At 35.5% G+C, this 14,901-nt stretch overlaps 1 protein-coding gene and 1 long non-coding RNA gene across 5 annotated transcripts in view; one reads left to right on the forward strand and one right to left on the reverse strand.

The window, feature by feature from the left end:
- The window catches only part of LOC143215026 (uncharacterized), a 70,356-nt gene extending 55,510 nt beyond the window's left edge, over positions 1–14,846 (reverse strand). For 2 of the 4 annotated variants that reach the window (XR_013010274.1, XR_013010272.1), the window contains exons 1-4: positions 14,666–14,846; positions 11,943–12,132; positions 10,288–10,633; positions 8,390–10,217 (exon numbers count right to left, since the gene is read on the reverse strand). This is a non-coding gene — a long non-coding RNA (uncharacterized LOC143215026). Of the gene's footprint in view, positions 1–8,389; positions 10,218–10,287; positions 10,634–11,942; positions 12,133–13,523; positions 14,237–14,665 lie in introns of those variants that run through there. The other 2 variants (XR_013010271.1, XR_013010273.1) reach the window with 2 other exon arrangements.
- LOC143215024 (G-protein coupled receptor dmsr-1) lies at positions 1,746–14,662 on the forward strand. The gene is made up of 4 exons (XM_076436713.1): positions 1,746–3,703; positions 7,627–7,864; positions 9,178–9,579; positions 12,528–14,662. Exons 1-4 carry the CDS (start codon positions 3,374–3,376, stop codon positions 12,731–12,733), a joined length of 1,176 nt encoding a protein of 391 aa, XP_076292828.1. The 5' UTR covers positions 1,746–3,373; the 3' UTR covers positions 12,734–14,662.
- Positions 14,847–14,901: the final 55 nt, after the last annotated feature.

A 14,901-nucleotide genomic window follows, 5' to 3' on the forward strand; every position in this document is an offset into this window, starting at 1 on the left:
AGCAGTGATACAGCTTTTGCAATGTAATGTATATAATGAAACGAACATTTTATGCGAACTTAAATATTACTAGAAAGAAATTTCTAAAAAAAATTTCCATTTCATTTATTTTATTTGATTTTATCTGTATGAAACAATTAAAATAGCATCTACTTTCAAGACCGTTATTTAAGTACATAGAATTGGAGAATTGGATAAAATTATTGAAATCATAAAACCGCTTTCATTGTGAATTAATGAACAGACTTCATTGTTCAAATGCATATTCGAACACCGTGCAAACTCTAAAAAAATTGTGGAAATTATGAAAACGCTCACGTACGAAATCATTGAACAGACTTAATTATTTAAATGCATATTCGGATAATAATCGTTGAAATTATAAAAACGCTTTCATTGTAAATTGATGAACTTAATTATTCAAGTGTAGATGAGAATTGTACATAATTTAAATAAATTCAATTTCACCTTACTTTTACGAAACTGCAAACGCCAGTCACCTATTGTGCTAAACTGCTAAGCAGTTTAGCGTTCAATGCGACTATGTACATAAAACCATTTAACTCTGGACTCCTATCGTTCCTTGATTAAATCGTTTCTTTCTCAAGTATGTGTGCAACCACAAATTACGCGTCCAATGTTCTTACGATACCTTCTACATGCCTTTATCGTGGATTCTCTGGTCGTTAATCGTGGATAGGTACTCGGCCAATATCTTTAAACGGATTAAACCAAAGCACAGTTTAGGAGAGGTTAGCAATCCGGGATATCCGTCGTGATTGCATTCGAAGCGGACAGATTTCATCCCCGTTATACAGGGTGTCCCACATAATTTGTCAATCCTGAACGTCTTGCTTGTAATTTAGTTTCACAATTTGTAGGATTTTGTTGGTATCTCAAATATTCTTCGAGTTATAATTGATTAACACTAAACCTACCAACACCGGTCAAAGTGACCGGTTCCAGGTTTTTTATTTTACAATTAGAAAAATAATAAAACTGATTTCATAAGAAATGAGGAGCCGCACAAAGTCTAAATAAAATCAATCTTGTCATTTTTATAAGGGAACATGTACCAGTCACTTTTAAGGCTCGGCAGGTTTACTGTTAAAATTGATTTTTCAACACAGAAAACAATTTTTCCCGATTCGAACTGGCCATTTCTACAAACGACCGAATTGCTTTATAAATTCTCATATAAAAATGAATTTCAGACGTTCCAATTTTTGTCAGCAGTGGCGACCATTCATCGATGTATCAATATGAAGCTGTTTCAAAAACCACAAATAACTCTGCCATTTTTTAATAAATTATAGTTAATAATATAATAATTAATAATATAATATCATAAATTATATATAAATTTATGATATAAATTAAGAGTTTATGAGAAAAGAAGAAGAAAAAAGAAAAAAAGAGTTTGGAAAATTAAATTAAGAAATCTGAAAATTTTTACTTAATAATTATCCTTGATCAAAAATTTTATGGCATTATATGGCACACTGACTACTCAAATCTCAAAATCTCACTCAAAATAAACTAAAAACCTTATGCACGTCTTTGTGCACGACTTCACAGTACATTTACGGTCGAGAGGGTTGTTGCGCACGTTCGGTTGCAGATTGACAAAAGGCGTTTGAATAATTAAGAAAAACAAGTGGAAGATAGCGAAGAAAAGCCGAACAGAAAAGAGGGAAAAATGATCTGCGACTGCGTTGAGATTTCGGGGCGGTTGCACATCGGCGCGGCGTCGCGACGCCTCGTCGGCACTAACTCCGCCGACGTCGCTGCGCGTGGACGTATAATCGTGGCAATCTGCAGTTTGTTTATCCACAGTACGCTTGTTGCTTTTCGTAGTGCGCCTTCGAGCGGGTTTAAACGTACACCCGGATAAATTAATCAAACAACCGACTAAAATTAATCACGATTCCGAAATTAAATTAATCTCAGTGTGCGACATCACACCCGAACATCCGCTTCGCATTGAAACATCCAGCGACCAATCAATTCGTTAAATCAAACCGCACTTTCCTCCTGTCATACACGCGGTAAAGGTGTGCCAAAAAATAATCAAATGTAAATATAAAATGTATTAAAATAGAGCGTAAAATAAAATCAAAATAATAAATGAATAAAATAATCGTCGGTTAATAATACAATAGTTGTAATACGCGCATGGAACAGTCGTAATACGCGCAACACGTGAATAATTATTGCTCGACGCGGAATTGAAATCTCCAGAAATATTGTTTGGTCGTTCCACGAGAATTGGGTGGCAAACAGGCCCGATGAAATCGACGAGCTGTTTGAATCCGTACACTATTGTTCCGATTCGAAATAACAGCATTGTGGATCGACGATAATTTCGAAAGGAGTTCTGGAGGATAGGCGGAAATTCGCTAGGGAAATTTCCTAATAACAGCATGAAAGATTGAAACGAGATGAGTGCATAAAGAATCCTCTAGTGGAGACAAGTAAATGAACCTAAAAATATAATTAGAAATGCGCATTTCAATCGATTAAATAACTAAAAATTCACATTCAATTTAATCGAAACAATATTCAATAACCGAAAATTCACGAGCAATGTATTTTAATTAGTTGAACAATTAGAAACACGTCTCAAATGTATCCTAATCAATTGGATAACTGAAAATATACATCCGGTGTATTCTAATCAATTGGATAACTGAGAATCACACCCAGCGTAGTTTAAACAATGAGATAATTGAAAATTCACACGCAACGTATTTTAATCAGTTGGACAAATAAAAATGCGTATCAAATGTATTCTAATCAATTGGATAACTGAAAATTCACTTTCGATGCATTTCAATCAATGGGATAATTGAAAATTTAGGTGCAATGCATTTTAATCAATTGTTTAACTAAAAGCACGAATCCAATGTACTCCAATCAATTGGGTACCTAAAAATTCACATTCGATGCATTTCAATAAGTTGGTCAATTGAAAGTACGTATCCAATGTACTCTAAATACATTTTAATCAATCGTTTAATTGAAAATTCTTTTCCAACGAATTCCAACGAGTAACTAAAAATTCACGTCGAACGTACTTTAAAATCATTGAACAATAAATTTGATACGTTAAAAACGTACAAAATTTCAGCACCAATTTCCCAATAAAATTTTTGGAAGAAGTCTTCCAGTTTTCCTATCCAACAATAAAAGCAATCGATCAACCAAATCAATCAACTAAAATTGAAATGAATTGAGAAATTCGATCCATAATGCTGACGTACTGAGGAATCCGTCTCCCGGAAAATCGAAGACACACTCTGCGGGAGATCATTGTGAGATCGACAGATCGCATTGATACACAGAAGAAGAGAACGGACGCTTGGTTAAAGCCATGGCTTTAAACGTAACGTCGTCGGCTGACTACGACGTTTGTGATCTGAAGTCTTTTCACCATCATTATTCTCAATTACACGGATGGATCTCGCTGTTCGTTTGCATCTTCGGCTCGATCGCAAACATACTGAACATCCTGGTGCTAACACGACGGGAGATGCGCTCACCGACGAATATAATTTTGACGGGGCTGGCAGTGGCAGATCTGCTCGTTATGATCGATTACATTCCTTACTCGTTCCACCTTTACCTGTATCGTCGATCAAGAAAGGACACGTTCACATACGGATGGGCGATTTTCGTGCTGTTCCATTCGAACTTCGCACAGGTAACAGGCGATCCTTACTTGTCCTTCGAGAACTTTGGAACTTGTCTTAGATATTTTATTAACGCAGAGAATGACGAGGAGAAAAGAGAACACTATGATCGAGTACACTGTCGGGATAAACAGATCCCTGACAATAAATATTATTTTTCGAAATTCTAAATTCAAACAGCAAACTCCCTCGTAACGCGATCAAAAAGATGTTTAATTTAATTTATTAACACTAAACTTACCGAGCCTTAACAGTAACTGGTACACACACACACACACATGTTCTCTTATAAAAATGACAAGATTGATTTTATTTAGACTTTCTGCGGTCCCTACTGTAATACGTGCTCTACTAAAGATATCTATACAACTATTCCTTATGAAATCATTTTTATTATTTCAATAATTGTAAAATAAAAAAGCTAGAACCGGTCATTTTGACCGATGGTGGTAGGTTTATGGAATCATTCGTTACGCAAGGTACTCTCATCCGAAGTATGACGAACGCCTTTTATCAGAATACATCTGGTGTTAGTCAGAAATGACCCCGGCATAGGATTTAAAAACTGGACCCAAAAAATATTTGAACGATAAATTTCTCGAGGAATTGTCGATATTTGAACTATGATAATTTCGTTGAAATAATAGTACAATAATTGGACCGATTGAAGCTTGAAGCCCCTACTTTTGCCATCCATCGTTCAATCGAATTATAAGACGAATTAATTTGTGCATTAAATATTTTCCGAAATTGTGAATTCGAACAGTAAGTGTTAGTTCAGAACTGATTTTAAGAAACGTTATTTGAGCTCTTTATCTCTGATAAAGTTAGTATACTTTGTCGAACTTCTCGTGTATGCACGATAATCATCTGTTTCTGCAATAACCTGCTCAGTCACGAGTGAATTTCCCTCACAATTTTTAATAAATATTGCGGGTCGTATAAACTGATGGTAACTTTCATGGCCTCCAAGTTGCGGCCTATAGTATTCCTTCGTTTCTTCACTTTGACTTTCCGGGGCACATGCGTGAATATTGGACAATTTTGGAGAATGTTTTGTAGCCATGTTTTCATAGATAGCGGATTTTTATGAGATATAAAAATTCTATTGGTTGCATTATTATTTTCTTAATGATTTGAACGAGTTCAAATTATGACCAATAATCTCAACAAATTTGAGAAACTTATAAAATTCAGTTTCAAAATATTTAATATACTGCGAATTAAAAAAATAAACCAGATCTAACTTTGAAAGAAAGATAGCAAAGTACTTTTGTGGATCAGTTTCATTTTGTCAATGGAATCGAATTGAAGGTATAATAAAATTAAAATTTGCCATGGAAAACCTATTGTTATGTGCAGAAATGACGTCAATAATTTTTAACACGACTTCCTACTTTATTTTAACGTAGGAGAGCATTAATAATGGAAATCACGTTCTATTCAGTCCTCGTTGAATATGGAAATGTGTCCAACGTGTCTGCCGTTATCTCTGAAGATCATCTTTGATATTTATTACAAAGCAGCGCTAATGTATCAACTTTCTCTATAATTATTCTGACTACATAATGGACTTATTGTCGTACAAGATTTTCTTGAGAGATACTCTTTAAAAATCGAGATCTATACATTATACATATATTGCTTTGCTTGAAGAAATATATTTTTAAAATGTTTATTTTGCACAAAAATAAAATAACTTAAAAAATAACTACTGTTCTACGAGTGATAACAATTGTAGTCCCTGTTTCCATCAATAGAATTTTCCAAAACACTTCGTTCCATGCAAAAATTTCCGATGTAAATATCGTAAATCCATTTTTATACAATAGCATTTAAATTGTCGAATACTGAAGTGTAGTTTAAACACTTTCCGACGATTTACGACCACCCTCAAGGTTCCGAAATGAAATAAAGTGGCTCACACCCCTTTCAACCTTTTTCAGCAATTTACACCCTCAGGTAATCATCTCTATGATTTTGAATGGAAAAAATAACTACACTCCTTTAAATATTTAATAATTTCCAATCATCTCCGAGGTTTAGCATTGAAATAAAATAACTACATCCCCTTAAACCATTTCTTAACAATCTACACCCTCAGGTTTACATCGCAGAGGTTTAGAATCGAAATAAAATGACTATAACATCACCTTAAATCCTCTCTTAACCATTTACACCCTCAGGTTTACATCTCTGAGGCTTAGAATGAAAATAAAATGATTACATCACCTTAAACCATTTTTTGACAATTTACACCCTCAGGTTTCCATCGCTGAGGTTTAAAATTGAAATAAAATGACTACATCCCCTTAAACCAGTTTCGACGATTCACAATCACTTTGAAAGTTCCGAATTGATATAAAATTGCCACATCCCTTGCCGGAGAAATGGTTTCGTCGTGTACAAGATCGAGGACTTCTCCCCCATCACAATTTCCTTATTTTGTTTGACGAGAACTGACCTACATGTTTGGAAAGGAGTCGACTCAATCCAGTGAATCAGTCTTCTCCTTTATAATTAAAGACTAAATTGTGTTTGAACAAGGCGTTGATGATACTCTTCTCGATCTCCCCTCTTTGTTTCCAATTATTCTTCCCTTAAGAGAGGAACGAAAATACTCGCAGAATTCTTTTCAACGAAAACAAACAGTCTGTCAGAACATTTTGGATAAGATCAAGAAATGAAAATACGCAGACGATGTTTCCAATGGTACTCGTGTAAACGTAATATCACAGAATCGAAAGTGTTTCGTCCGTACCAAAGAAATATTTGATATGCTAATAATACATCGCTGTTTATCACGTTTTGCATGCATTTTTCGGGGAAATTGAACACCTCTGTTATTTCGAAGATAATCACGAGCCTGTATTTTTATCTCCACGTATTTATACAACCCGAACATTCGGGTTAAAAACAATTTTTTATGTTTTCAACAAGTTATCCTTAATAAATTGTGTTAAGTATTTGAAAAATAATTTAAGTGTTGACTTGACAAAGATTGAAATTCGTAAATAACAGAACGAACACGCTGATGAGGTGTAAGAAAATTAATTTTCGCGGACGAGATCAAGTTCTAAACTTTCGGCGGCATTGGATATTGTGCTGTGTGACGAAACAAAAATAAAAAACGGAAACCAGAGAACTTGCTGGCAACTGCGGTGTCGTAACTGTTCGGGGTCGCACGAGTGCACATGGTGTTGGCACATTACAGTTTATTGACGGAATAATGAACCACCGGGTTTATATTGAGATTTCAGAACGCTATCTTCTTTATAGTACCGAAGAAATGAGAATTCGGGGCAATTTTATTATTTCCGAAGCACACTGCGTTCGATACGCGAGCGCGGATCTTGCACAAACATACTTAGAAACTCTTCCGCGGTCACTGAATGTATGCTAATCTTATCAAACTTTAGTTGGAATGGAAAAATTATAATGGAGAACATTGATTGGACACAAAAGTAATTTCCCAAATTGGTCAATAAATTAATTAAAAGCGTGCACAAACTGGTCGCTTCATAAAAATTAGTTAATAAATGTTGAAGTAGTTAATAACGTTTAAAATGAGCTTCTCTAGATAATTTTTCAAATTATGCAAACACTTGATGCATTTTTATATTCAGTAAAAACATGTATAAACTCAATGATTTGCCAAAATGAGTTAGTAAACATTGAAATAATTAATAACGTTTGAAACAAATCTCTCTTATCAATTTCGAAAATTGTGCGGACACTTGATACATTTTTCATCCATTTTATAAAATATTGAAAACATGTACAAGCTAATTGATTGGCCAAAACGAGTAAGTAAAGGTCAATGGTACAAAGTTTTAAAATTGGCCGCTGCACGTACATTTTCTGGGCTCCCTGCAGGTTCTCTAGATAAACGACGATGAAATGAGACTCGTAGGACACCAATTACTTCTTGCAGGTTTGCCATACCATCTCGATTTGTTTAACTTTGATACTGGCCGTGTGGAGGTACGTGGCAGTGGCGAAGAAAAACAGAGAGTGGTGCAGTTACAGGAGAACGGTGTTCGCCATTTTGATTACATACGCTTTCTGCCCATTACTATGTGTGCCTCTATACATTACTACAGAGGTGCAAGAAAAAGTGGAAGTTCTGGATTCGAATGGAATGTCTATTCCTCAAACTGAAAGTCTTGAGGGTGAGTAAGATTCCAGTTACAATGAGTAATAATTCCACTATCAAAGTACCGGTCCCCCCACCATCAACTATTTCATGTTGCTCCTACCGAGTTTCTTGAAAGGGACGGTTCCTCAAGTCATTTAAAGTCTTTTCCTTTGCAAAAATGTCCGCTTCTCGACTTTGTTAAAAAGTTATTAACACTGAACCTACCGAGCACGAAAAGCGATGAAGATGGTGTAGCTTGCAAAAACGACGAGGCTCTATTTATTTAGATTTCGCGCAATTTTTATTACAATACGTGCTTGGATAAAGAAATTTATCCAATCAATTTCCATGCAAGTAATTTCATCATTTCAATAATTGTAAAATAAAAAATATAAAACCGGTCATTTGACCGGCAGTGGTAGGGTTTAGTGATAACGAAAAACGCGGATCCGAGTCCGGCTCGGCGGTAGGTTCCATTGAGCGTAGCGTTGGTGTCGCGTCGCGGTAAAGCAGTGAACAAGAGAAGGAGCAGAAATTGATTTAATTAGAACCCACTGACCCAGCCGTAAATGCAGTTGCTGCTTCGAAATGTACGTCACTGGACCAATCGGAGGCGAATTGCTGACTTCACGTATACGGCAGGAAAAACACCCACATATTAACAACCGTGAGCTTCGAATTCAGACGTCTTTAGAGATGTTATCCCTACCGCGGTTCCAACGACACTGACCCTATGCAAGATTGTTTTGAAGAGTTTAGTAAGGTGATTATGGGTGTCGAACGACGGGAGGGTCAGACAATAAACAGGAGACGAGAGGGACCGCTGTAAGACTAGAATTTATGGCACTCACATGTTTAGGTCGCATGGGTAACTGTTCGAAAAAAAATCTGTCCTTTTACCCAGTCGGAGGCAGAAATGTCACGTACTCTCCGTGCCTCACAAGTTGTCCCTCGAGACGGCACAAGGACAAAGGGGTTCCTCGCTCGCAGTCAATGGTTAGGCTGTGACGTCACACATACTTTAACCAATAATTCGACTGGAACCGAAAGTGCGAGTGGAATGACCCACCAATGATAAAAAAAAAGAATGATCCAATCGAACTTTCTAGAAGAAGGACAGACCTTTTTTTCGAACAATTACCCAACGACCAACTATAAACAATAACTTCTTCAGCGCCGAGCCGGGCGTGTATACATTCCTAATCTCCCCAACCCTCTCTACACTCCATAGGAGTTCGGTGGGGAGGATCTAGGAGTAGGGAGAGGAGTTGCCCGCGGCTCGCGAGCCGCAAGTTGCCTAGGCTTGTTGTAGGACAACCAAAGGACATAAAAGTCTTTTGTTTTCAGATTCACCAGTAGCTAAAACGGTGAACACGACCCTCTACTTCGTTCGATTAACAGAAACGGCCCAAAACGACGATATTCTGACGGCGTTGAACTTCTGGATTTACAGCGTCGTCATAAAACTGTTCCCCTGCGTCGTCTTGACAGTTGTCATATTGAAACTTCTGCAAGTACTGCTGGAAGCGAAACGAAGGAGGCAAAAGCTGACGAATATTCAGGAGGAGAAGTTCGATCGGAAGAAGACCGCCCGAAGAGTGGACAAGGAGAGGCAAACTGATAGAACGAAAATGATGTTGCTCGCAGTCTTGCTCCTGTTCCTGCTCACGGAATTGCCACAGGGGATTCTGGGACTCTTGAGCGTGCTGCTGGGACGAGGATTTTTCAAAACCTGTTACCTGATGTTAGGTCAGTACCGATAGTAAATGTATATTTCTCGAGAGTTCTTACCGATCTGGGTCGATCTGGGCGAGGAGAATAAACAAGAGGTTTCGAAGGAACAGATAAGTACTAAATCTACTTTACCACCAAATCCGGTAAATATGCTCAGGAAACTTTGCTAAAAGTTCAGGAAAGTATGTGCTACATACACAGAACAAAGATTTACATGCAATTTCCTTGATTCATTATTGGGTTGTTGCGTATGAAATTGTAGAAAGCAAATATGCTTCTTCACGAAGTTTAGGAAAAATTTGTTCGTTTGACGTTACTGCTAAAAATCGAACATTTTTGATTGGTGATTCTTTGTTCTATATTTTCAAACACAACAACGGAAGACTGGAGTCTATACAAGCATTCGAGATATTCTTAGTTCAAGGAGCTCGCAAACAAACAAAAAGTGAACGTTTGTTGTGGGGGATGTTGGCTCAATTATCTCCTAAATTGTTCGTTATGCAAACAAATGTGTCAAGCAAAACTTACTTTACTGCAAAGTTCACTGGAGCTTCGACTATATCCGCGAATTCATCAGGGAGACATACGCGTTCGAATAATAGAGTAGCTTCTAGTTACAGTGAAGTAGTTACAGTCTTAGTCCTCATTGAATCCTACAATCAAAACATATCGAGATTAAAACGTGAATAAAAAATTAATTTTTGTATTAATTTGCTTCCTCACGTATTATTTGAAGCATAGGTATGTCAAGTGAGATCGATAAATTTCGCTTTGGGTCTCTCCACTGTTTCAATTGTAAAAGAACAGCGTAGATTGGAAGCCGTTTTGAAAGTTAACGGCGCGTCCCGCTTGACAACGTAGTATTCCCCATCATCATGAAACAACGTCTCGCTTTGCTCGTCAAATTACTTTCTCGAGTGCGCAATGCTGCTGTTACATTGAACGTGACTTCATTCACCGAGTTCAATCAAACTCTTGAATCTTAATTGTATTTAGCAATACACACAGACCATCTGACTTCCCGATACAAATAAATAAGTTCCTCAATAAATGCTTACGAAAATGTCATCTAACAAAACAAGAATAGTGAGAAAATAAATTAAACAATTATAGGAAATCTAATTACAACGGTCACTTGCAATTAGATTGGCCAGAACTGGTCATATAAATGCTAATAAGGAACCATTGCAAAATCGATTCTATCCAAACGAATCAGCTGTTTCATAAACTCTAATTAAAAGGGATTAACTTTTTAATATGAATCAAAAATCCAGAACTAATGAGGTAGCTTCGCGAAATATTTGCTTTGCGAATTGTGAATTGTAAATTGTGAATTGTAATTGTAAAAGGTGTGCAGTCACGTGCCATTAAAATGCAGATTCCGCACTGTATAGAATATGTAGATGTATGTAGAGTGACTTCTATATGGAGGTATATTTTATGCTTTATTGTTTCTTTTTTTAAATATAAAACATAACTTTTCTGTATGTGAAAGTATCGTATATAGAAAAATGTAATAGATATAGTTTCTGCAACAGCTTTTTCCTGAGCATTTGTTTGTCCTCCATTTTATACGCCACTTTATTATTTCGTCTCCGCCTAGAAATTGCCAGATGCAATTTATTCCGTTGCTTTACGTCAGTGTTTTAATAGCACATAATTGTTCTAATTTCCATGAGAAAGGAACAGCGTTATATGGAAAACAATGCGACACATGGGTATCCTAAGCCCTTGTCTCGCCTGTATTACAAATGCGAAGTATTAATCTTTCCGAAGCGCGTTGACTTCTATGCTGCATGCGCATAAACTGGAATTTATACGATCATATTTTCATAGTATTCTATCGCACTAATGTTGATTAACATACTTAAGCACTTCCAAACGATTCGCATATATTTATCAAGAATTTCTTTTGCGTAAAAAATGTAGGAATTGATGAAAAATTATATTGTGCAACATACTTCTTAAATACTAATTCAAATATAAATTTAAATTGAATTAAACAATTGTTTGCTTCTTTAGAAATAAATTTAGAAATAATAAATTGAAAGAGGTGAATCCTCGAGTCATTTGAAGTAACTTTTTCCTGGGCGAAAATGCTGTGCGCGGCTTTGTTAAGGAGTTATTAACGAAAAACCACGGGCCAATCAGAGACGGAAGCCGTCTGCAGTAGCCGCGCTCTCATTGGTCCGCATTTTTCGTTAATAATTGCTTGACAAAACCGCGGACAACATTTTCGTGAAGGAAAAAGTTATTTCAAATGACCTTGGGAATTATACTTTTCAAATACAACATTTTTGGAACAGCCTATACATAGAATACTAATACATATGATTATGTGTGTGTGTTGATAACAAGAAAAAATTCGTATTACTTACGGTAGGATCCAGTGTTTGTTTGAAAATCTTAAATTACTGTGTGATAGAAACATATTCGCCACATGTTGCGCACCCCGGGCTTAGGAAAATACGACACCATGCTTGATATATTTGTTTTTCCGAACCACATCGAACGAAAACGCAGTCTGCTACCAGTCTCGTATCATCTCTCTCTCATTCTAGGTCAGATCTGTAAATTTCATTCATCTTTGGAATCGAATTTACACTTCCAATTGGTAATATTCTAGCAGGTTCCTGTTCTTAGTAAATGTCTCTACCTGGCGCACTTACTTTTTAGGAGCTTTAACTTTGTTTATAAAAGAAGAAAACCGCTTGTCCTGTGGGACGGAGGAATATTTTATGCGGTAATTGATTTTTCATGTATATGAAAGGTAGTTGCATTGTATCACGGCTAAAAGCGTGGTACATTTAAGGGAAAATTGAGAGCTTAGGAACTTTTCGTTCGGTTTAGAGAACACCTGATACCATTATAGTTGGATAAACATTGAATGCAATGTATAGAAATCTCGTCGAATGGCTAAACATTCGTCTATAAAAATATTAATCATTTTATGAATTTTGCAGGTGACGTGATCGATATGCTGACACTGGTCAATTCAGCTATAAACTTCATTCTCTACTGCACAATGAGCAGACAGTTCAGAACAACGTTCAATGAACTATTTTGCAAAAACTGGAGGATCACCCGGCACACGGGAAAACAAATTCTGATAGATAACAATGGTCACACGGGTACGAATCACACGGTGACGCAAGTGACGCAAGTGTAGTTAGAAAGAAAATGGTGGGCACCCCTTATTCTATGTTTTCGTCCACCAAAAAATACCTAATCATTATAATTTTATTTTTGAATAACTTCCAATAATAATAAGTGAATATTTAACATTACCTCTGAATACATATGAAACTATAAGTATTAATTTTGTAAAATAGTCATTTGTTTACATGTGTATATCGAAAATGAAATAATTTTAATGCTTTCTATTAATATTTTATCAAAATAATTGTCTATATAGTTTCGATTTTATCTCGAGAGAATACAGTTATGTTGTAAAAGTACTCTAATATTCGGATAGATGGCGCCAACGATGGACTTCCGAGAATTCAGAAATTTTAATGAATTTAGGAATACATAGTTTAAAACTTTAAATAAAGGAACACCACTGCCGTACTAAATTTAAAGGAAAACAAATTGTTTCTGTGGTATTAACACAGTGATATTTCATTGAAAATTGAATAAATGAGATTGAACGCACTGTAAAGTATTCCTAAATGCATCAAAATTTACAGCGCGTCGAAGAATTATTTGTACATACTCTTTTTATATAAATTGTAACAATTTGTAAAGAAATTTGTAGCTTAACGAATAGAATACTACAATAACGAATAATGTTATTTGAAAGTCTATCTTCAAATATTATAATGTCACTATTAAGCAAAGACGCTTAAATCATGATTTATGAGGTTATGTTTCAACGGTGTAACAATTCCATATAAAACCTTCAATTTTCTATGAAACGAAGATAGTGTTTTTAGTAAAACTTTAAACAATATACATACTTATAGAGACCCGGCTTCTCAGATAACATGCCTTGTTTCAAGATTACAATGTCTACCAGACAACGGTTGTGGGCAGTGCTATAGTCTGTTCAGAAGTCGCAGTACCGCGAAGATTATAGAGATAGAGTATCGGAAGAGAAATATTTTATTTTATTACTCGTTTATTTTTACTTTACTCTTATTATTTTGAACAGTGCCAACTCATTTTGTCATTTATAATATGGAAGAAGTTCAATTTTAATGTAGATATTGATAATATGGAATCTATATTTATTTCGTCACAACGTACTTTATTTGAAAAAAAAAGAATTGTAAGAAGAATACATATGCGATATTAAGAATAAAATGCTTACTTGTGAAAAAATATATTTGTATCATAGTTTTGTCGTTCCTTACAATTCTTTGTTTTCGAAAAATGATTAGGACATAATAGATAAATATATACTTGTCACTAGGTCCGTGCTTGTCACCTCGCTTTTATATCGCTATCCACCATTTTGAATTATCTTATTTGAGCCATTTTGAACCTTAGATCATGTTGGATCATTTCTAACAATAAGATTTGAACACTGCGTCCTATGCATATACTATACCCATGTCGGATCTATAAGTATATATATAGTCTAACGGCTAAATACAAAACCTTCAATTTTTCATGAAAAGACGATACAATTTTCAGCAGAACGACGATTTGAAATGCACTGCCAAAGGAATTTAATTTACCCTACAAAAACAATATAAAACTGCTATAAATTACCAAAACATAAACTATTCTTGAGTTTACAGAAATTCATAAAATCTTTTATATTCTCTTGCATTACTTTTAAGTAATGAATTAGTATTAATAATGTTATGGTGTACTAACGGCTGCTAATTCTTTACATGAAGTTAATGCAAATATTACCAGGTGTACAAATAATTTTTCAACTGTGCATGTCCATTTTCATTATCATCGCGAGGAAACATACATACATACGAAGAAATAAATGTAAATACTTTCACGATAGTATTTTAGTTCACGGAAATTGTACAAATTGTAAATATTGATATTTCTACGGAAAACCATATTTGATGATAGTGGCTAAGGCGTATTATCTGTATTTAGTAACACACGCCGGCATATTATAAATTATATACGATACCTGTGGTTTCAACTGCAGAATAACATCCTTCTTTCAATTGTCGTTCCCCCGAGAGTGCTATTCTTCGATTTGAAAATTTAGAAGAATTGCATTCGCTGTCAATCGAGATCCCTCTGCTGTTAATTCCGCGAACTAGCAACGCCAATGGCGGAGCAAGCTCGTTCGAGACGCTACAAAATATTTCTCGAAACGAGACACACGCACAAAATAATTTTACAAATGTAAAGCCAGTGAGA

This window comes from Lasioglossum baleicum, chromosome 13 (genome assembly GCF_051020765.1).
Source record: "Lasioglossum baleicum chromosome 13, iyLasBale1, whole genome shotgun sequence".
Taxonomy (NCBI): domain Eukaryota; kingdom Metazoa; phylum Arthropoda; class Insecta; order Hymenoptera; family Halictidae; genus Lasioglossum; species Lasioglossum baleicum.